Below are 22,862 nucleotides of genomic sequence, written 5' to 3'. Positions count from 1 at the left end.
AATTAGTTGTAAAAAGTATAAGAAAAATAATCATCTAGGGCAATTTTTAGAACATGCCAGAAAAAGCACAAAAGTTTATCGATTCAACCAACTGCTTGGTCAGTCTCTCAAACTTCCCAATTCCAAGAGTCAAACCCCAGATACCAGTAAGTCTCCCTGAATTCAAGACAGCTGTTTTGGCCCATCAGAACTTATTTTAGAATCAGGCTTCTGATGTTATGGCCATAAGCTATAAAACCTGGAGGCCAGTCAACCAGCAAGGTACCCTCTGCTCGGCATGGAAGGCAGCTCAGCTTCCAGCCAAGCCTCTCCAGGCCTCCCTCTGTTGAAGCAACTTGGCTACAGGTTTTGGTAGCACAAGGGGAATTTGGCACCAACAAACCAAACCAGAGGACTGAGATCTAATGCTGTCATGCCTTCCCCCATGGACCAGCCAATAGTGATCCTCCAAGATGCATGCTGCTTGTGAACATCCAAGTGGTGGTGTTGTGCCAGATCGGAGAACGCTTTGGCAGCTCACATCCACACCTACTGACAAGAATAGAGCAGCACACAAAATGCTTAAGCAGAGAAGTAGCCAAGAGGCTTTGTTTCCTGTTTCATTCACTTCTTGCTCTATCAAGAGTCCTATCTGCAGATCGATTTGTTAGGATACATCCATTTCAAATATAGGATACTTATCCAGAGATCTTCTAAAATTGGAAGAAAAAAAAGTGTTCGAGTCCTGCCCCTGCTTCAGACAGCCCCTGCCAGCAGCACTGCTGGCAGTCTGCAGGATTGGATGCTGTCAAGCTTTACACAGATTGCCAAAGGATCTCGGGTTTCCAGGTAGCTGTACTAGCAGCAGGGAAGAAACTAGGCACGGGAGCGGGAATTATGGAAAGTATGTCACAACTTATGGTGTCAGACCGGGGAGGTGGGAAAAAACAAATCCGAAACATGCAGAAGAGCTTGTCTGTTTTTAACTGTCATGAGAAAAGGGCATCCCAGTCCGTCTCCTGCTCAGTGTCAAGTCTCCGGTGCGGCTTAAGAAGAAACATCCCACCCGCCCTCTGCCCGGCCCTACCTGGGCACCGCCGGTGGGGGCCGCCGGGGGCCCCTTCCTCTTCCGGCCCTGAAACACCACGACCTCCACTGCCGGCGGCGCGGCGGGGGGCGGCCGGACGGCGGCGGCATCGCCCAGCTCAGCCCGCAGCTCCCCGAAGAAGTCGCGGGCTCCGCGCCGCCCGCCCGCCGCCGGCCGCGCCCCCCGGCTCTCCTCCTCCGCAGCCGCCGCCCCTGCGCTCGCCTCGCTGTCCTCCGCGGCGCGCCGAGCACCGTTCTCCTCACCTGCGGGCGGAACACACGCACCGGGTCAGCTGTGCGCGGCCACCGTCACTCCGCTCCAGAGTGAACACGCCCGACCCCGTTTCACCCCCTCCCCAGCCCCCGGGGGCGGCACCGCGCCCTCCCGCTCACCCAGGTCATAGAGGGCGCCGAGCACCACCTCCAACCGGCGGCACGGCTCCCGCGACCCCATGGCTCCGGCGGGCGGAAGCGCGTTTGATCCCGAGCGGCTCCCGTCGCCCCCAAGATGGCGCCGCCCATCGCGTGGTGCCCCCGCCCTCCTCCGCGCCTGCCGCAGCGCGCCGGGCAGCCGAGCTGGAGCGGCGCGGGGCCATGGGCGCCGCGGGAGGCGGCCGCGGCCGGGAGGACCCCGCGACGGGGTAGGGCGGCCGAGCGGGGCGCGGGGCGGCGCGGCGGAGCGCGCAGGACCATGGCAGGGGCGACGGCGGCAGCGGCGCCCGGGCGGGCGCGACGAGGGGCGCCCATGTACTCGGTAGGCAGCGGCGGGGAGCGGGCTGCGGTGCCGCGGGGGAAGGGGGTTCCCGCTCGCACCCGCGCCGGTGCCGCTCACGCTGAAGCGGAGTAACGGCGCTTGGCGCAACCCCTCTTGTCCCCGGCTTGGGGTCCGCGCTCCAGAGGGAGGTTTGCGGGTGTGTCGCGAACGACTTCCCCGGGCTTAGCCCTGGTGTGGGGCGGCGGCGCGGCCCCGGCGCGGGGGCTCCGCTCTGCGGGACTCGGGGGGGACGAGGCCTCTGCTGGGCCTCAGCGGGGACAGGTCGTGGCCAGGCAGGAACCGGACGTTTCCCTTCACAAGTTCACCTTCCCCAGGCGTGCTGCTTCTCCTCCTTGGCTGCTTGCCCAGTACCTGTCGTGTCAGTCGCGACAGTCGAGCGCTGTCTGAGCGCTGCTTCTCCGCGTATATACTCTGTGAAACGCCAAGGCTGAAGGAAGGTCGGGCTGGTGGTAGCTGGGGCTGTTCTTCGGAGCAGCAGTGTCCAGCAGCCCTGCAGCCGGACTTGGAAGAGGAAGGGCTGGTCGGGGCGGTGGGGGTTCCCTGTGGGGCACAAACCTGCCAGCAGCGATGAGTTCAGCGCTACAAAATTGCCGTGGAGATGGAGTGGCCGAAGTGTGTTTTCCCATGTTACACGATGGAAATTACTTTGTTGATCTTGCTGTTTCCTTGCAGCTCCTATGCTAGCCTCAGACAAGGAGATTTGGGTACTTGCGTTTGGAGGAGGGGACTGGGGAGAGAGGGAAAATAGCTCCTGATTTCACCAAGGATTCCCAAACTCATCTTCTGTGTCTCTTGGCTGTATGCTGGTATCCCAAGTGCATCATGAGCACCTTTGTTTGGTTGCTTTCAAAGGTTCTTCAGAAGCAGAGCAGTTTCAGGCTCCTGCTGTCTGTCTTTTGTACTTCACCAGTGTCACAGTAACAGTACACATAACTGAATTTTCTGACATCAAGACTTCCAGCAGCCTATTTTCTCAACGTGCCCTCTACCAGCCGGCACCCGAAGCTGGAGCAGCAGCTTGGCTGTAATGTGTAAAAGTCTTGTTCTTCTGTAGTGGTTGGTAAAGTGTGTGTTTTGGCTCCCTCAGTGCTACTTCAGGACAGGGTGTGAAAATAACTATTGCCATGGAGAGAAATCAGTTGCACATCAAAACTGGAAGCGTCAAGTGAGGAGCAGTGGTAGAGAGGTGACCTTTCAGTTGGTCATGGCCTTTGCAAACCTCCACTCACCAGAGCTGTGTTTGGGAACAGCTGCAGCAGCGCGGTGATGGCTGGTTGGGTGCTGAATCCTGAGCTGAGTGCTGGGTTTCTTTGTGTGGGTTTTGTGTAGTTGCACATTGCAGGATTTAAACTTTGGTAATTGACGTAAATGGTGCGTAGATTTTCTGAGCAATGACTTGTCACATACTGACCTAAGTGTGTATGTACTTAGAGCCAGCTAATGTTTTCTGATGCTCTTCTGAGACACTTTTTTGCTATTACAGAGCACAAGGGATTTATTTTTTTCTGTTTTATTTTTAATCAAGGTGGTTGATACAAGGTGTCAATGGCAACAGATGGCTAATACAAACTATTTCCAGTCTTCTTGACAGTTCTTAGCATGCTTGGCTCTTGCAAAGCCAACTACTTGAAAGCTGTGGAAGAAGAAAGATTGAAAACTCTGATACTAAACCATACAGGGGGAAATAAATCCCAAACCTAAAAGTTTTAAATTAATACTAGCCTGGGTTTAATACCTTTTGTAGGATTGTTTTAAAAGTCCCTGGAGAGTTTGTTCTGCTGTTGCTGCGGGACAATTCTCTAAGCTACAGCAGTGGAAAGAAAAGTTAGACAATCCACCAAATGCTACTGTAGTGGAAGGATGGTATCCAAATTTGATTATACTGTGTGGGGAAAATAATATGAGAAGGTCAAACACTGTATTAGGATGTGTGTTCTCTGATAAAATGAAATTGGCTTTCAATACAGTTAAGGCTTTCAAGGACTTTTTGTGGTTCTCGAATGGCGATATTCCTGCTTTTGAGGTTTTGTTTTGCCAAATTATCTTGTCTTGATGGATGGACAGGGACCGAATGCTGCTCTCTGCTTACTTTAAATGTCAGCTGCATTGACAGTGTTGCCGATGCGACTGTGGTCAGCTGGCAGTGAAACCTGACTACCCCTCCCAAGGCTGAAAACACTGCTCAGCATTTTGTGTCTCTGTTTCCAGAGCAGGCCAGGCGTTCCTCTCAGCACCAGAAAAGGTCGCTGCAAGAGCCTGTGGAACAGCATGGTTTATCCTTCATTGTCACATTGGTTCTGCACAAGTTGCATCTAGGGAGAGGAGGCAGGCAGAATGAATGAAAGGGATGCCTGTGCTACCCTTCAGGTGGTGCTGCAGAAGACATAAGCATTCTTAGTTTTAGTATCTTCTTCTAATAAATATGCTTGATCATAACCAATACTGACTGAGACATCTGCAGCAGGACAGATCCACAGTTAATTCTTGATGTACCATTTGATTTCTTGCTTAGCAATGGTGTTGATTACTTGGAGGCTGCGCTCTGTTTTTACCTACATGTGCACTATATTGCATTTTGATCTTCACGTGGCTGATAATGCTTTTTTTGTTTGTTTGCTCCTGCCTGGCTATGTTTTATGTACCTATGTCCAAGCTTGCTGAAAGCCAGCACAAATCACCAGGATCCCAGATATAACTTCAAGTAGCAGGGATTATTTTTTTGTGTTGGTGATTATGTTTTTATAAGGTCATTCATGGCATTGTATTCATGAAGCTGTGAAAGCTGGAATCAAAGGTGGTTTAGTTAATACCTATTAATCATGGAGAGGCTGGAGGCAAGGCACTTTAGGTTTCTAAGCCCAGGTGTTTTCTCAACTTCTTCCTGTTGGGCAGAGTTAAGAAACATGGCACAGGGTGTAGCGGGTATCTGCAGTTGGAAAGCGTTGGGGTTTTTGTTTGGGGTTTTTTGGGGGTTTTTTGGTGAGTTTTTTAGTTTCTTTCTGCATCGTTGTTCTAAGCAGGTAATACTTGTTCATGCACTCTGAGTGTGGAATGCAGACACTAGAAAACTAAAAAAAACCCCCAAACATTGCAAAAGTATTGCATGTTGGGGCACCTCTTCTGTGTAGACAGGCTGAGAGAGTTGGGTTTGTTCAGCCTGGAGAAGAGAAGGCTCAGGGGACACCTTAGAGCAGCTTCCAGTACCTAGAGGGGGCCTGCAAGAAATCTGGAGAAGTACTTCGTACAAGGGCAGGTGGTGACAGGACAAGTGAAAGAGGGTAGATTTAGGTTATATATTAGGAAAAAAATATTCTTTATGAGGATGGTGAGACACTGGAAGAGGTTGCCCAGAGAAGTTGTGGGTGCCCCATTGCTGCAAATGTTCAAGGCCAGGCTGGATGGGGCTTTGAGCAACCTGGTCTAGTGGAAGGTGTCGCTGCCTGTGGCAGGGGGGTTGGAACTCATTGGTCTTTAAGGTTCCTTCCAACCCAAACCATTCTTTGACTCTGTGATTATTTTGGTACTGTAGCCAAGCAGACCACTGAATGGCTTGAGACAGTGTCTCATTATTTATTTGTATGTTCCCAGCAGAAAGAGCTCACATCAAAGAAAAGAGATGAGTTTGAAGATATCTTGGAGGAAAGACGATTGTCCAGTGACTTGAGATATGCAATGAAATGTTATACTCCTGTGATCTACAAGGGGCTTTCACCTTGCAAGCCAAACGCTATTAAAACTGCTGTTCTCCAGTCAGAGCAAGTTCAATATGTTATCAAGCAGGTGAGTCTGGACACTGAGCTGCAAGATATGGTAGATTGAACACAGCCAAGTTTTGTGTGCCAGCAGGGAAAAAGATTATTGCTGACCTTGTCAAGCACAATAGCTGTATTTTGAAGGACTGTCCAATAAATCAGTAACTTGAGAGCTGTATTCTTTTGGCAGGAAAAACAAATGCTCATTTACCGTGGAGTTGCCACTGAAGCTGTTAAACAGCTGATTCATGAAATAGTATTTTGATTTTGCATATACAACACTTCACCATCTAATTTATCCAATGTGCTTGACTTTGGTATTTTTCCTTCTCTGCTATCTTTGCCACAGATCAGCATTATGAAAGACATAAGCACTCTCCATCTTAGTAGATGCTTTTGTACTTTGAGGATGTCTTGTAGGAATTTTATAGGCTAATGATGCGTTTATGAATCAGTCATAACTGCACCTTCCCCAAAAATTAGAGTTAAATTTCATAGAGAATTCCTTGAGTTAGAAACAGTGTCTAAGGTGTAACCATATTTTTGTTTTAAGATGAAGGGCAGCTACTACTTTGTAATTAATAAAATATTTTATAGTCAAACAGGCTTATATTTTACGTTGTGTTGAAATGGCTGAAATAACAGTGTGTGTTAGTTAGCAGAGTAATTATTTTCAGTATTCATGAAAAGTAATTCCAGGCCAGTAGAGGTACGTCACATCTTTTGGTTAGTCCTGAGTGAGCGGCTACCATAAAATTTTTCTTTTTTCTTTTTTTTTCAAATGGTCAGTGTTACTTATGATATATCAAAAGCTGTTACAATGTGACAAACTAAACCATGTTCTACAAAGTAGTCCTGTTGCCATCATGAATTGCTAAGTAGTATGAGATCAAAAACCCCGAATCTTTCAACTTTAGAAACACTAAAACATTTACCAAAAGAAAATATTTTACAGAGGATTTGACAGAAGGACATTTGTGTGACTTTTTTCTTCTGAAGTGCTGCTTTTTTGATGAAAAATGATTTTGATGGATATTTTCCTGGCTAGCATCAAGTGGTTGAAGGGAGTTTAGCAGACCTGCCATTGCAACCTAGTTACCAGCTTTGCACTAGGGATTACTGGAAGTACCTAACTGAGACTATCTTGGGCAATATGCCCAACACTGCAATTAGTGTGCCTCCTGCCTGGACGAGGTTTACACAGCTTTCGACAGGCGTACTAGAATTTGTTCTGTGACAAATTGCTGGGGTTACTAGTGTTCAGTATGTGAAATTCAGTAAATTTGGTTTAGTTTTCTGTATGTGACTGGCCTGTTTTTTTGATTTCTGATTTGGGCAAGTAAATGCTTAGCTCTATAGTGGATGTGCACTTAATTCACACAAGATCAACTGTGTGGTAAGCCTTCTACTGTGTGGTAATCCTCTTACTGGTGAATGAGAACTCTTTCCCTACTGAACAAGTATAAGATTCTTTTGCTTCCTAAGAGAGAGTGATTATTTTAACCACTTAAAGAAAGCAAAAAAAATATGTCCACTTGAGCCTTAGAAAATGAATTACAGCTATGCAGGGTGAAGGATAACACATTTGTTAAAACACAATTAAACCACTAGATATGATACTAGGGTAGCATATAAAGGTAGATTGGAGGAGATGGATTTTCTCCTGTGACACAAAATAGAAATAATAGCTAAGCAGTGCTGGCCTCTAAACAGAGTTGTGATTTTGGAAGGTTTTTTTCCTTCTGCCATTCCTCCGCTTTCCTCCTCCGTGTTCAGTAAAAGGCATGTTCCTCATTCCATAACAGTAAAAGACTAACTTTTCCATTAAGTATTTCTAGATTCAGAGTATCGAATAGGAGGGATGACCATTATTTAAGTCTGTTTTTAGAAACTCCAAAAAGGAATGTGCATAGCAACAGAAAAAACATCATTGATATGCAAAGTTGGTAGAGACAGTGCTTTGTATGCTTCAGCTAGCCATTGCCAAAGTAATACATTACAAAGAAATTGAAGTGTGATAGGGCTGAGGTTTTTCAGCCAAGTCTTAAAATCTAATGCACTTAAACCCAAGGGCACTTCAGAGATTTACGTTGTGAATACCTCCGCAAACATAGCTTTCATTTTACAAGTCAAAGAAAGTGGAACACAGCCTTCTTCAGACTGGAAATGTTCTTCAAACTTACATCTCCTCTGTAAATGCTACAGGTTAAAACATCCAGGTGGTGTGTTTCGGGGAGGGAAATTGTTGCACACACACCCCCCTCCTGCCCCGCCATTGACATTTAAGCTCATTCTTGATTTTAAGTAGCTCTAACTTGGTGCTCTGTTGTTGGCTGACACCGAAGAGGTTCTGTATGGTATATTATCCATGCCTGTCATATGAAATAGAATCTTGCTGACTGTCGCAGAAGTTCTGCTGTAATTGTTGTGGCACATAGAATGGTGTGCATGGACAATTAAAAGGGAGCAACATCTCACTGCTATTTTGTTTGTTTTGTTTCTCTTTAGTTAGCAAAAGAGATGGGAGAATCACCTGATATTATTCAAGAAGAAGCCATGGAAATCCTGGATGAGATGGGCCACAACATGCAATTAGGAGCTGTCAGATTTTTTGCCTTTACTCTGAGCAAAATATTTAAACAACTTTTCCAGAGAGTTTGTGTGAATGAAGAAGGAATGCAGAGAGTGAGTACTTATGGAGGGGGGAGGAAATAAAACTGTAGTTGTAATATTTTCATACCAGTCACTTGGACAAAGACTTTAATTTTCGCTCCAAGTAACAAATATGAAAAGCATCGTTTAGAAAAAAAGACTGCACTTGTGTTTATTACTGCATTTCTTAGTAAGTGTGAGGGGAAAGACAGATGATATGAGTATTTTAAAGGCAAACAGCAAGACTCTTTATACGTTTTCCAAATGCTTCTTATGGTAAGGAATACCATGTGTCAGTGATTCTGTTAGACACTGAGAGAGTTTTTCTATCTGATGTTATAAATTTAATAACGTGTTTAGCTGAAATGGGAGTGAAAACCTCATGTTATGTGGCTGAGTGGGTTGGCTGTTCTGCAAAACCTTCATACAGCTAAGAGTGGTGCAGCATTGTGTGCCTCTGAGGCAGGTGGTACTTTAAGTTTCCATCAGTTTCCTGGGGAGCTGTTGTCATTGTAGAATGCTGCTGTTCTGGAAGGTGCAGTGCATTCCCTGGAAGACGTCAGTGACAGCCATGACAGCCCATATTTGGTTTCCCATTTTCATCAAAAGGAGTTTGAATTAGACTATCACATAATGAGGTGGCCCTGGCATTTGAGTCCTTTGATGCTTGTGAACCACAGGTTACTAGTCTGGAAACTACTGCTCCAAACTTCCTATGGTTCCATGCTGAAAAAGATAGAGAGTATGTGGACAGAGAAACTACCCTCAAACATGTCAGCTTCTGTTTGTCTTAAGCCCTGTGAAGTTCTGTATTTGCAAATTTCAACAGTCAGTAAATATTGAAACAGTATTGCTTGTGCTGTTTTTTTTGGTTGTGGTTTTAGTTGCAACACGCCATTCAGGAGCATCCAGTTGTACTGCTGCCCAGTCACCGAAGCTACGTAGACTTTTTGATGCTGTCTTATTTGCTGTATACGTATGACTTGGCTTTGCCTGTCATTGCTGCAGGAATAGGCAAGTATGTTCTTTTAATAATGTTTTCAGGATTCAGAGAATCGGTAGCAAGGGGCCTGGTAGCTGCTACTCTAAGATTTGCGTTTAACTTCTGTTCCAAATATGTCTTCCTAAAATCTCCTTGAGTGAGATGTTTACAGTGTCTGAAAGCTTCTCATTGGTGCTGAGTCCAGTCAAAGGTGAATCTTTTTATAGCAAGTTTGCCCAGAAGCACCCTATCTGCAGACCCAAGGGTGGGTCAAAGATGGGTGTTGTGAAGAATGTCTGCATTGCTTTTTTGGCCTGGGAGCAGGCAAAAACTCGCCCAAGAGCTATCGTGTATGCAGAACCTTTCGTGATACCTTATACAGTTTTAAGTGCAGTTATAGTAGCCAGATATGAAGTGCCAGCCACCTTGTGCTTGTTGCTGATGCTATTGATTCCCTTGAAGCATTGGCAGAACTCTGTTACGTGAAGTGCTGAGAGCAGAGCTGGCTGGGAAATGAAGTTACACATCAGAGGTCACAATTTTGGACATACTTAATTCTAAAGCAGATGAAGCCAGAATATTTGCAGGAAACAATTTGTGAAGACTTTAACAGCAAATGTCTTCCGAGTTAATGTGCTTTTTGAAAATCCGGGCTCTGGCAGCACTTAACTGAGAAACCTAATCTTGGAAGTCTTGGGTACCAAAACCAGGTCTTCTAAGCAGGCAGACAACAGGCTTAAGTCTGGTGCAGCACTGTAATGTGTACAGGCATGCTAGCAAAGATCTGGGAACCCACTACTCTACTACTCTGTCTTTTGCTTGGAAAAGCCTACTTTTCCTATCAAGATGTTAGGAAGACCACTAGAAAATTAGCAGAAGCTGGGAGAATGTGTTCCTAGGGGAGACAAGATTCTGCTGGTTTGTGAGTTAGTGGTGTCTTTCCTCTGGGTGATGAAGGTTAGATTCTGGTGAATTCAGAAGTTGATGTATTATAGCTGCATCGATCAATGTGTTGCAGCTGCTTACCTGTCACATATTGTTCAGAATCTGCTCACATGCTGTCATAGGTATTGGTGTAATCTTTTGCTGAATTTTGAATTAGAGTCTTTTTGAGTTTTGGGCCTCAAAACAGTCTCTTAAGGTACAGTTTAGTTTAGCTTAGAGGGAATTTTTTAGTGATTAAAATTTTTTAAGTGTTTCGGGGTCAAAGTTCTTCAGAATTACGGGCTTTCAGCTTGATTATACTGCTGCATGTGTGTATTATTTTACATTCATCTGAAGAAAACTTGGTTCTCTATGGTTGTAGTTGTATTTGCTGCATATTGTGTTACGGTTCATAAGATGCATTTTACAAACTCACTCTCAAAGTGGTACTTGTGCTGAATGGTAGGCACCTCTGCTTTGTTAGTTATCACTTGGCTCCAAATAGCATATGGATAGATCTATGGGGATTAGCTAAGGGAAGGTAACCAGTTGCCAGTTACACCAAAGTACATGCTCATATAGTACATTAGCAGGAATCTAGCTGGTGCTGGGGTTGTGTTTCTGTCTCAAGTCTCAGGAGCAAGTCAGATTAGAGGCAGAGAGGTGGTGTGGGCTTGAGGTCTGTGACAGGATGTGTTTCAGTTCCTGTTTGTGGGGCGGCAGTGTGTGGTGGGAAGAAGCATTGGACATGCAGCCACCATCCTGACTGGGAGGCTGAGTATGCAGCAGGAGGTTGGAAGGGAGGGGATAGAGTCTATGTTGTGGTGAGAGAGGGAGGGTAATAGGAGAGTAAGGGAAAAAGATGGACCTCTGCACATGGGAAGCTCTGACAGTTGCTATTGCTGCCCAGGGTGCTGTAGCCAACTTCTTTTTTAATCTTTTTTTTCACGTACACACACACGTCAGATGTATATGTGTATATGACATATGACATCTTCAGGGCAGTCATTGTCAGCTTTGCAGCTGGAAATATGAATTTATTTTAGTGATGATCTGTTCTCAAATGTTTCATGGATTGAAGTGGCAAGGAGGTTGAAGCGGTGCATGGCCAGCTGCTGTGCAGACTTGTTTTAAATGCTTCCCTAAGAAATTTGTTAAGGTGAAGTGTTTTCTTAGTTTTGACAAGTTAAGCATTGACTGTTGTTGCTTAAAGCTAGAAAACAATAAAAGATTTTAGCAGTGGTTTGGTGTATACCTCCCACAGTGATGAATCAGCATCATAAATGGTATCATACAGTGTAATTGGTCAGTTAATTTCTGTGTCTTGTAGGATACATTCTGTGGTAACTGGTTTTTCTGAAGATGAGTGAGACAATGTACTTCAGAAACTTAGTCTTTGTTATGGTTGATATCTGGCCATCTAAATTATGAAAATAAATTGCTTTAAGTGAATGCGCTTACAAAAAAAATTGAAAGCATGTTATGCCTTTCATGTCAACATAGGTCTTGCTAGACAATAAAAAAGCAAAGAAAGGTATTTGCAACAACAGAATCCTTGAGATATTTATTTTGGTAGTTGAATCAGTGTGTTAGAGAAAGTGGTTGATTCTGCTGGCTGATATTAATCAGTAAGTTTTGTGTGTGTGATTTGGTTTTTGTTTGATTGTTTTTCAGATTTCCTAGGAATGAGAATAGTTGGTGAGCTGCTACGAAGGGCAGGTGCCTTTTTTATGCGACGTTCCTTTGGTGGGAACAGACTCTACTGGGCAGTGTTTGCTGAATATGTTAAAATGATGTTAAGGGTAAATAAATTACTGAACTCTCAGAATGTATGGTTAAGAAATACTCTGTTGGAATGATTCATGTGAAATATGCGCAATGGTATAGCTATGTGATTGAAAGTCTTCACTGTGATCTGATTAAATGTATTTTACCTCAGGATTGCTGAGGATAAAGAACATGCATGCACTCTATTGGTATTATGGTTCAGCAGTAGGTAGTAAATTGCTGCTCATCACTTGCTTTGGATCATGTGCCTATATCTCATGACAGACACAGTATTTTCATTAATTTAACTGTATGTGGCAAATACAATGATTGAATATAGGCTTCGAGATGACTGAAGTTAGACAGGCATGGCTTCCATTAAAAAAAACTTACTTACGTTTTAAGTACTTAAAACTATTTGAGGGAAGTAAAGAAGACATGGGGTTTTTTTCTGACCAGCTGTTTTGTTTTATTTTTGAAGAATGGCTATGCCCCAGTTGAATTTTTCCTTGAAGGGACTAGAAGCCGTACCGCCAAGACTTTGACTCCAAAGTTTGGTAGGTTTGTTGAAAACTCAGAGCTTTTTATGATTATTAGTGCTTTCATTAGTGGCTATGTGCTTTGTAAGCCCTTCAGACAGGAAGGGATGGTAAAGTAGTGGGAAATTGGTGAGGTCTGTGAGGCTAGTGGAATGGTTGGAGTTCCAAGGCCATGCAAAGAACGGCAATACAATTCTCTTGCACTCTACTGCTTTCTCGCCCTTTGCTCCATTGTGTGCTTAACTGCATAACTGTTCACCCTTTTCTTTCTAGAAAATAGGTGTCCCCTGACCAGCAGAGGAATGTTGTAAGCTAACTGTAAAAGCAGTGGGGAATCATTAGAAGGAAGATGCTGAGAGAGTGCAGAGCAGTGCTGCTGACAAGAGCACAAATGGCTGTCCAGATATATTGCTTACATTTATCTTCTGGTTTAAAGCTTGGGCAATGTCTCGTGTTTCTGCTTGCTTGAAGAAAGAACAGGCACAGTGCACAGCCGTTAGCAGTTTCTAAAATTTGAAGTTATCTTTTTCAAAGTTGAATTGCAGTTGCTTTTCCCTTCTTGAATAAGAGAAGTGAGTCACTTTTTTCCAATTTGCAGGTCTTCTCAGCATTGTGATGGAACCATTTTTTAAACGTGAAGTCTTTGACACGTACCTTGTTCCCATCAGCATCAGCTACGAGAGGATATTAGAAGAATCCCTCTATGCATATGAACTCCTAGGAGTCCCAAAGCCCAAAGAATCTACATCTGTATGTAAATTCCTTAAGAATGGAACATAGTGAATGTATACACACCCTGTAGCACCAAAATTTGAATTTTGCTCTTCCCGCTTTCATAGGGGTTGTTAAAAGCCAGAAGAATCCTCAGTGACAATTTTGGTACCATACATATCTATGTTGGCCAGCCGGTATCACTTAGAACCTTGGCATCTGGGAGAATCAATCGGTGCCCATACAATTTGGTTCCCAGGTACCACATTTTTCCATAGTGTATGCACGTGAAAAGCATTTTAGTCCTCACCTATGTAAAATAATTAAGGTGTTCTCTTATGCTTTGTTTTCAACTTCTCTCACCTCTCTTCCGTCTGACTATTCAGACCGCTGAACCTGTTTTGTCTGAGCAGAGGTTTATCATGATTGTGATTGAGTGTTTCTGCAGGTTGTTACTTGCATAGCTTTGTACTGTGTTGAGGAGATGCCATTTTTAAATGTGATGATGGTGCATGAGCCAGGCAAGGCTGTTTTCTGAGACAGTGGTTTTGCTACTTAAAAATTCTGTCTTTCTCTCCCTTCTTGCTTTATTTCTGCAAACTGTTAGGTGATCATGTGCCAGGGAGCTGTAGCTATGACTGGATTGGGTGCTTTTTGTAATTTGTTACATAAAACATCATGCTTTTGAATTTTATTTGAAGATAGCAAGTGTATAACATCAATGAAGAGATCTGTGTTTCAAATACTGTCTCAAAGCTACTGATGTTTTGCTCTGTGCTTCTTAATAGTGTAGATGTTGGGTGCTGTGAAGTAGTTACAGATGTGGGAGAAATACGAAAGAAAGAAGGAAGAGTGTGATTTATATTCCATTTTTAGGAGCTCTTTACCTTGAACTGCATTGTTCTTTTCAGGCATCTTCCCCAAAAGCCATCTGAGGATATCCAAGAATTTGTCAGTGACGTAGCTTATAAAATGGAGCTCCTGCAAATAGAAAACATGGTTTTAAGCCCATGGGTGTTAGTTGCTGCTGTCCTGCTCCAGAATTTGCCAGCCATGGATTTTGAGCTTCTAATAGAAAAGACCTTGTGGCTTAAAGGCTTAACGCAGACTTTTGGAGGATTCATTGAATGGCCTGGTATGCAAAGAATGTGTTATTTCTATTGCTTTTGTTGCTTATGAAGGATAAATTGTATTTCTGTGGAGGCAGTGTATGGTGACAACTTTACAGAATGTTTTCTTGGAATTGTAAGTGGATTTTATGAAATGCTAAAAATGATGCTAAAACCTGGCAGGTTTGACTTAGTTTATAGAAGATAATACTTTAAAAACCAGCTAGGTGGAAGCAGAACAGATGTTTCATTGTTATATCCTGAAGTGTGGAATGAGGAAGAAATTACAAGGTGCTTGTATTGGAGTACTGGGATTTGCCTAGTGTCTATCTTTTTGAGCCTTATGTCAGTTACAGGCAATTCCATGATCTGCAGCAGTTAACTTAGTGGAATGCTATGTTTATTGCTTGATACTTGTGGTAAAAGTTGTTACTGTGGCAAAGAACTAGCAGAAACAAATGGGTGAGAAAAAATCAAAACTCTTAAGTTGTCTATTTATTTTTAAATTTTACTTTATCCCCAGGAACAGTGGTGACTTTGGGAAGGAGGCTTCTTTGGTGGTTTTATTTATATATTTATACACACATACACTCTTTTTTTATATATATACAATGTATACACATATATTGGCTGCTGAAAGATTGAGTCTCCTTCCAAACTTTCTTAACAGTTGTTTTAAACTTCTCTCTGTGAGCCAAGGTGACACAGGTAGTTAATTTTTGAGCCTCATGACATAAGTGGTAAAGATAACAAAGAATAGATAGTGTGTAGTGCGAGTACATTTATCTTATCAGCGCAGGTAGACTTAATCCATGGATCTTTGCTTCTGTAGTTATGTGTATAATCAAGGATCTCTCTCACTGCTGCAATAAATAAATAGGAGCAGGCTACAGTTACAATAAAATTCTGTTGTTTCTGGAAGAAAACCACTTCTCCTTTCCGGGATCTGAACTGCAGTGAATGCAGGCAAAGGTCTGCTTCTGCCAGACTGGTAAAAGGAAGAATTTCATGGCCATATTTAAACATCGTTTCGAATCTTATTGCACAGTAAACTGAAAAACATACCACATTTGGGTTTGCTTATATATTTTCCTTATTTTCTTGGCAACAATGAATAAGCTTTTGCTTTAGTAGAGTTGTGCTGTAGTCATGGAATAGCAAATAGATATGGTAACAAAGTAGAGGAATGACAACTACTGGGCAGATTTTGTTGGACTGCGCTGGCCCCGCTCTAGGCATCAGTTGCATAGAAACAGGGTTTGTTGTTTTGTTTTGTATTGACAATAACTTGAAAGAATAAATACATTTTAAAGGCTAATTTGGCGACATCACCAAGTCAGCAACTACATGTACCCTGTCCATTCTTCTCTCCAAACAGCTCATTGTTTCTGCCTTTGTCATGCTGGTTGGTGTTTATAGGCAGAATATTTGCTTGGCTGTTAGAAATTTTATATTAAAAATAGGAACTGCAAAATCACTTGCTCAAACTTCTGCTTCTCATTGCATTGAGAAACTTGGGAGGTTTAGCAAAACTGGAACAAAGTAGGCTGAAGGAGCAAATAAGATGCAAGAAGATTCTGTGTGATATCTGTGTTAGCAAGTGGAAGAATTTAAAGTGATTTAATTACAGAAATGTCTGAAATTTGTTCTCTCCACCTCATACTACACCTAGGCTGCCAATTGCTGGTATGGGTTATTTTAGAACATCTCCCTAACTGAACATGTTTGGTGTAATAATTAGTCTTCAGTGATAAAACTTAATGAAATACTGGTGCATTTTAGATTGTTTCAATAGAGTTATGTTCCCTTTTGCATCTTCCCGAGTGTTGTGTTTTCCTGCTAGATAACCTGTGTGCCAAAAAAGCAGTTATGTCTGGCCTCAGCCTGCATTCCAACATTGCTCGCCTTGTCGATGGCCATGTGGTCCTGAATGACAAAGGAGTGGAAGATGGAGCCGTAGGGGAAATCGTCTTCAAGCATGCCCTGGCCATCCTCATGTGTGCCACCTACAGAAACCAGCTGCTGAACGTGTTTGTGCGTCCATCCCTGGTGGCAATTGCCTTGCAGATGACACGCAGCCTCAGAAAAGGTATGTTTGGGTAGGTAGCTCTGGGAGTCTGTGGGCTGTGCTCTGTGCACTGCCAGCTGTGAGAGGAGCATGACGTTCCTGCAGCTGCTAGTGGGAGCTACCTTAGACCTTGGATAAGGTCCCATGGCACAGGGTGGATATGTTGGGAAGGGACAGAGGTATTTTGTTTGGCTTTTGTTTCCCCTTTGGTACTTTTGAAAGTACCCTGAGAGGGCAGGGTTAAGATGAGCAGGTCCCAGTTCCCAAGTGTCTAATTTTGCTGGTGTTCAGCAGACCAGCTTTTTAGGTTACAAATTACACTTCTATACAGTGCAGCCAGTTCTGAGTCTTATCTTCCCACTACTGCTTCTGAAACATTTCAGTGTTTTCCAGTATTTGGCTCTTAAGGAAACTTTTCAGAACACATACCTTAGTTCTGTGTGGCATCTGATTATGTGGTATTTCATGCATATTTTGAGAAGCTACAGCCCCCTGCTCTTTCCTTCTGGTTACAATTGAATCGAGCGCTTTGAGGACTTGCTGTTCTGTTGTAGTGGTTTCTGCTGTATATGTATGTGTGCTTTTAATATCAAGTCCATTTTATTTGAAGTAGGTACTCCTCTAAAATAAGGAGTAAGTGGCTTTTCACTTGCGTGTTTTAAATTACGTTTTTAAACAACAGTGCTTTACAATATTTTTTTCAGAGGAAGTCTATAGCTCCTTCAGCTTCTTGCGAGATGTTTTTTCTGATGAGTTCATCTTCTTTCCTGGCATTTCATTGAAGGTAAAAGCATCCTTTATACAAAAATACTGATAGTAATACAGCCAACTAAAATAGTATTGGATTTCAGGGCTCTGCCAAACAAGTGCTTTGTGATAAACACCTTAAGTGATATCAGCTTGATCTGTAAGTGGGAGGGAGAGCTTAAAGGGGGATCATTTGGTTAGTTGTGAAACATCGACTGAATCCACAAGGTTGCATATGCAATCTTCCCATCCCTTCCATTAAAACCCTAAAAATCCTGAAATTGCCCAATTCTGGGCTATTAAAATTAGCTGTAGCAGAAGTTTGGCTTTTTTCATAAAGCTACCAGTCTTTCAGCATGAATTTAAAAATATATGAAAAGCAGTCTTTTAAATGAAGTTTAAATACTGCCTTCCTGCTCTGCAGTTATGAAAGAGACCTTAGGCTGTGAAGGAAAAAAGTGTTAATGTAGATTTAATTGAATTCTGTCACAGTGTGGGTATGTTCTGTCAGTGTAGAAACAAAACGGGAAAACGGGAATTCTCATTGAGGATACACCAGGATTTTTCCTAAAAGCTCTTGCAAACTGTGTAGCAGAGGGACACTGCTGCTCTTTCAGAAAGTTAAACTGTAGGTATTATACCAATTAATGATCGACCATTGTGTGCCCTTGTTATCTTTGACAGACAGAGTATGCAATTCTAAATTTAAGTACCTATTGTCCTCTGGTTGATTATACTCCTTCTAGTGCAGCTGTGATCAGTTGTTTTGTGTAGCTCCATGTGTGTGGTCTGTGATGGTAGGGTTACCAGAGGACTGTGCCAACACCCAGTGCCCATCTGTTGAAGTATGCCTCTGTACCCACCTCTCCTTGACTGCACAGCATGGCTGTATCCACTCTGTGGCTAATCTTCCTTCCCTCTTATACCTTGAACTCTGAAGGTTTTGATGTTCCTGTGCATTAGTAAACTTTTTTTTTTTTTTTTTTTAAATATTTTGATGCTTCATGGTGTTGAGCCCTTGTAGCATTTTATTACTGGCATTTATCTTGTGTAGATGCAGATAGTACTTGCGAGCCCTATGAGGGAAGTGCTTATAGTAAAGCCTGATTTAAATTTCTGCAGCCATGATCTTCTACAGAGTTGAGGTGATGCAGCCTGTGAACGTTTTTGAAGTGAGAACTTTCCTAATGGCATAACAGTGTTCCTTATAAGAGTCTTATGGAAGCTTCATTTGCATCTTACTTGCTTGAAAAGAGTTTCCCCTTTTTTCACCCCCCACCCCACCCCGTACAACCATTACTCAGACAAAGCCAGTATTGTTCCTGCATACTGCCTTATTATAGGGCGCAGTAGGTCTGCCTCTTCTCCTAACACAGCTGGACCCAGGCAAGCTGTGGAAACTGCAGACAGCACTTTGCTCTCTGCAGAACTTGCTGTGTTGGTTTGTACACATCCTGCTGGGTTGGAGCTGGCTCTAGTCCAGCCAGAGCGAACTGCAGGTGAGCACAAGTTTATCAGTAAAAACCCTGGTTCAATGCCATACCCAGTATCAACCGGTATATCCATGTGTAGTTTTTATTTGGATTTAAAAGTGATTAAATGTGATTTTTATAAATGCAAAGGCCAAATATCTGATGGTGATATTTGTGATATTTTCTGCACTAAGAAAGAGATAAGTATAATTTTCATAGGAGTATTCAAGACTTGCAACTATATTAAAATCTCGTAGATTTTTGTTTTATATAGAAGAGAATTTGGCCTTTTTTAAAAGGCCAATTGGCACCATTATGTTTAGTTTTCATTGTTAGCAATCGTTGCTTCTTGCAGCTTTTTTTAAGTATCAAAACCAAGCAGGGAACAGGAATGCAACTGGCTATGACTGACTTTACTGGAGTCAAATGAAAGAGCCGCTATAATGTTAAGGCATCTCTTAGCAATCTGCGCCTCTAGTTGTCCGTGTGCCTGTCATGTCAGTATCCAAACTCCTCGTGTTCTCTGCCGTATGTCCCATCCCCTCCTGTTCTCTGAATGTGTGTCCTGTGACCCTTCCCCCTTATGCCAGTACTGGCAGTAAAATGATTTTGTCATTGACGTTTCTATAATTTTTAACTTTTGGCCATTGTGTTGCCTTCTCATGTAGAGGGCAGGTCAGTGAACTATGTTATCATTTATTGCAAACAGTGGACATGAGATAAAGGCAAACCTGATTTGAAAAATAAATAAAAACACCCACAGAAAAAAACCTCCTAAAGCAGAGAACCTGACTCTATTCTGACAAAATAAGCTCTGCGGGAGCTTAGTGTGGCTGTTAAAATAGAAGCCACAGGTGCTTTCTCTGCTCCTAGGCCCATTGAGCCTTGAGATAGAGCTGTGCTTACGAAGACATCCCCACTGTCTTTTTGTAAGGGTATTTCTGGTATATAGGAAAATTTTGGTTCAAGTCTCTTGAGAACTGAGTTCAGAAATGGAAGTGGTGTCCTGTTGTGTGTTTTTTGTGGTTTGATTTCATGGGGAAAGGCAACGGCACTTTTTGTAGATATTAAAATTTTAGTTATGCTTCTCTTCCCCAGGATTTTGAGGAAGGATGTTTTCTACTTACAAAATGTGATGCCATTCAAACAAATCAACAGGAAATCTACCCTACCAACAAAGGAAATGTTATAGTATCTTTCTTGTCAGCTATGTTCAGACCTTTTGTGGAAGGTTATCAGGTATGTTGTTCTTCGGGAAATTATCTTTTTTTTTTTCTCCTGTGTTTTGTAGGGAAACCAGGAGAGCTGTGATACTTCTGGAGTATAAATAGTGACTGTTTTCATGGCTGGGGAGTGCAAGAGTTGAGAAATGGCAGTGATAAATATCTTAAATACCACCCTCTCCCCAGGATCGTGATTTCAGCTTTTGGCTCAGACTTTACCACTTACAGTAACTGCTTTGTTATGCGCTAGCCCACTGTGGGTTTATAAGCTTCATGGGGAGTGTGCTGCTATCAGGTTCATTGCACTTTCTTAGGAGGAGCTCTTGCTTAATTCATTTTGTGTGGGCTGTCCTGTCAGGTGCAGAAATTAGTTTGCATCTCATTATCTGATAGCTTTTTTTGGGACTCATTAATTGCATCCGTATCTTTTAATTATTTTGGTTTTCCAAGGTTTTAATAAGACTAAACACTTACATTTCTCTAATAAGCAATGCATACAAAAACAGGAGGCTAAAACCTCAGGTATGTCATTATAAGATTGATGGGACTGTAGGTGTTTGAACCTAGTGGAATCTGTTAATGATCTGGTATAAGACTTGGGCTGAACTGTACTTATTTGCCCAGTTTTTCCCATCTGTAAAACAGGTATTGCTTAAAAAAGAAAAAATACACAGTTTTGATTGTGAGGAATGGTAAATTAACGTCTAAGGTAACTATTACAGTAATACTGAACCTTATTTTAATGTTAGGATTTCATGCTCTGTGTAATGATACCTTTTGAGTTCCTCTCCTACACTTTTCAAAGTGTGACTATTACTTACTTATGAGGACACATCTGTGTGTAATTCATAACAAGCTGATAATCAAAAGGAAAGAAGTGCTAATTTTTTGTAAAATGTTAGTTAATTTTCAGATACCTCTCAAAGGAAGCAAAAGAAGCCTTTACCGAGAAGCAGTTTATACCTGGAGTCCGCAACTTTGTTTTTCAACTTCTTGAAAAGGGTGTGTACAGCCATTCTGCAATATGATTTTACAAGTGTACTCTCTTAATGGTCAGTGATAAAACTTTTAATTGTGTTTCTGCTTTCTCTGTAGGGAATACACAGTGTTACGAAGCACTGTCTTCTGACATGCAGAAAAATGCCTTAGCAGCTCTTGTGCAACTAGGTGGAGCGAAGAAGAAGAAAATGTAAGTAACATTGTTTTTTTTGGTGTATAAAAATCAGTGTATGGTCTTGCTGGAAATTCTTAATGACTGAGCTACTAGTGTGAAGTAGGACAGCAGAACCCTGTCTGCCTGAGCACCAGTCACCTGAAGGTTTATTGAATTTATTTGAGTCATGGTGAAAACCCAGGTAGTTCCTTTCTGTACATGTTGTAGAAGCAGAATGGCATCCCCTCATTGTGAAAAGACTCCTGTGGGACCCATCTAACTCACTAGTAGGTTTCTTCTGACTCCCTTTACCTTTTGGTTTTCAAAGTTTCTCCCAAGGCTTCGACAAGCAAAGAGAACAGTCCTGGTTGGTTTAAATAGAAGAGTTACTCTGTGTTACAATAAGCCTCATCAGACAATATAAGCGATAATCAGGAATACTACTAATTTTTGGGGGGGTTCAGCACTGACATCTCAAAGCAATTTGAAAGCTTAGTCATTAAAGTCTTTCAACACAGTTCATAGTTTATAGGCCTAAGATTAAAAACCACCTGTTATACAAAAATACGGTGACACGCATTTCCTGTTATCAAATTAATGTGTGTCATGGAGCTTCTTACTGTATTTAAAAGTATGACCATGAAAGTTCCTGATACAAGTCCCCATGTTTCCCCATGAAAATCCCCTGATACAAATCTTGAGTGTTTCACAGATCGTAGTTGGCAGCTGATGACCCCAAGCTATTTGCTTATGCCTCTGTTCAGGAAATGAATTGGTTAAGGTTTGTAGCGCTCTTGAAAAGTACACAAAGTGCTGTTGTTATGTCCCCAGCCATGTGACTGTGCTAAATACATGTCTGTAGCTACATTCCCCTTTCCAGTAAAAGGAATAAATCAAGTGCAACAGAATTTGTCATCAGCTGAAGATTTGGTTCGGTTTCACAGAGATAGTCTTGAAAATTATATGATTGAAAACAAACAAAGGTTCTCTTCCTGCAGTTGTCCCTAATAAAAATCAAGGGGAGATGGAGGCATGGGGACTGCGAACAAGAGGGAGGATAAAGAAACTATAACCGTCCTTGAGTACAATCTGCTTAGAAGTCTGCCATGTCATTAAAAATAATATGTATGCTGGTAGGATGAAAAATATGGTGGAATTACAAAAATGCTTAATTCAAATTATTTACATAGAAGGGACAGGAATAAGAAATGCCAATTGAGGAAACTTTTTTTTTTTTCCTTTTAACTGTAGGTCCAATGGGTTCACTTACAGTGTAAATCAAGAAGCTGTTAATAAAATCCTGGATATGTTTGGTAAGTGTTCTCTAGTCAATTTGAAGAGAGCTCCTCAAGTGATAAATAAGTTTGGACAATACACATAGATTAGATGTAGTGTTTTGTCCCTAGTAGTTCTTTAGATTTATCTGTATAAAAATCCCAATGATTTTTTTGTTACTCTTTTACAATACTCTTTCTGGTGCCTTGAATCTTCCTTCTTTATTTGAAACACTGCGCAACCCAGTGACCAAGGAAAATAAGGCAAAAAGTAGTTTAATGGGGTGGTATTTACACCATTTTGCTGATAAGTGTTAACTCTTTTCATTAGATGCCAGGATACCTGTACAGAAACCTGTGGCTGCACGACTCTAAGTGGTTCCTGATGCTGTGAGTAAACGGGGAGCGCCTGCTGAGAACACAGACCACCTCCTGCTGGAGCAGGGACCAGGGATGGGGCAGGGATGGGAGCAGGGGAGCGAGGTTCCCTCCTGCCCTCTGGCCTGCGAGTGTCAGGGGTCCAAAGGTGTTCTTCAGCACCATTACCACTTAGAAACTGTTGTCGCGAGGGTTAGGTTGTATTTGTATCCTCACTATGTTTTGGTTTTTGAAACGGGTTAAACACCGTTGGTTTGGTTTTTTTTGTTGG

The 22,862-nt window shown here is 42.4% G+C and overlaps 2 protein-coding genes across 4 annotated transcripts in view; one reads left to right on the top strand and one right to left on the bottom strand.

Moving 5' to 3' along the window:
- The window catches only part of C10H1orf131 (chromosome 10 C1orf131 homolog), a 7,072-nt gene extending 5,487 nt beyond the window's left edge, over nt 1–1,585 (bottom strand). For both annotated transcript variants that reach the window (XM_030500143.1, XM_030500144.1), the window contains exons 1-2: nt 1,459–1,585; nt 1,067–1,329 (exon numbers count right to left, since the gene is read on the bottom strand). In XM_030500143.1, the coding sequence (XP_030356003.1) occupies nt 1,067–1,329; nt 1,459–1,519 (324 nt within the window). In that variant the 5' untranslated portion in view covers nt 1,520–1,585. The remainder of the gene's footprint in view (nt 1–1,066; nt 1,330–1,458) is intronic.
- GNPAT (glyceronephosphate O-acyltransferase) lies at nt 1,565–22,862 on the top strand. 2 transcript variants are annotated; one of them, XM_030500141.1, is made up of 16 exons: nt 1,565–1,819; nt 5,429–5,620; nt 8,101–8,277; nt 9,129–9,258; nt 11,825–11,952; nt 12,399–12,474; nt 13,055–13,206; nt 13,296–13,426; nt 14,079–14,302; nt 16,120–16,365; nt 17,049–17,128; nt 19,662–19,802; nt 20,689–20,788; nt 20,882–20,975; nt 22,191–22,252; nt 22,545–22,862. In XM_030500141.1, exons 1-16 carry the CDS (start codon nt 1,574–1,576, stop codon nt 22,586–22,588), a joined length of 2,223 nt encoding a protein of 740 aa, XP_030356001.1. In that variant the 5' UTR covers nt 1,565–1,573; the 3' UTR covers nt 22,589–22,862. The 2 variants fall into 2 exon arrangements, with proteins under 2 accessions (XP_030356001.1, XP_030356002.1); XM_030500142.1 differs by having other exon boundaries at nt 1,568–1,819; nt 5,432–5,620.

Source organism: Strigops habroptila, chromosome 10 (genome assembly GCF_004027225.2).
Source record: "Strigops habroptila isolate Jane chromosome 10, bStrHab1.2.pri, whole genome shotgun sequence".
In the NCBI taxonomy this organism is placed as follows: Eukaryota; Metazoa; Chordata; class Aves; order Psittaciformes; family Psittacidae; genus Strigops; species Strigops habroptila.
Note: the sequence above shows the minus strand (reverse complement) of the source record. Positions and strands in the feature narration are given on the sequence as shown.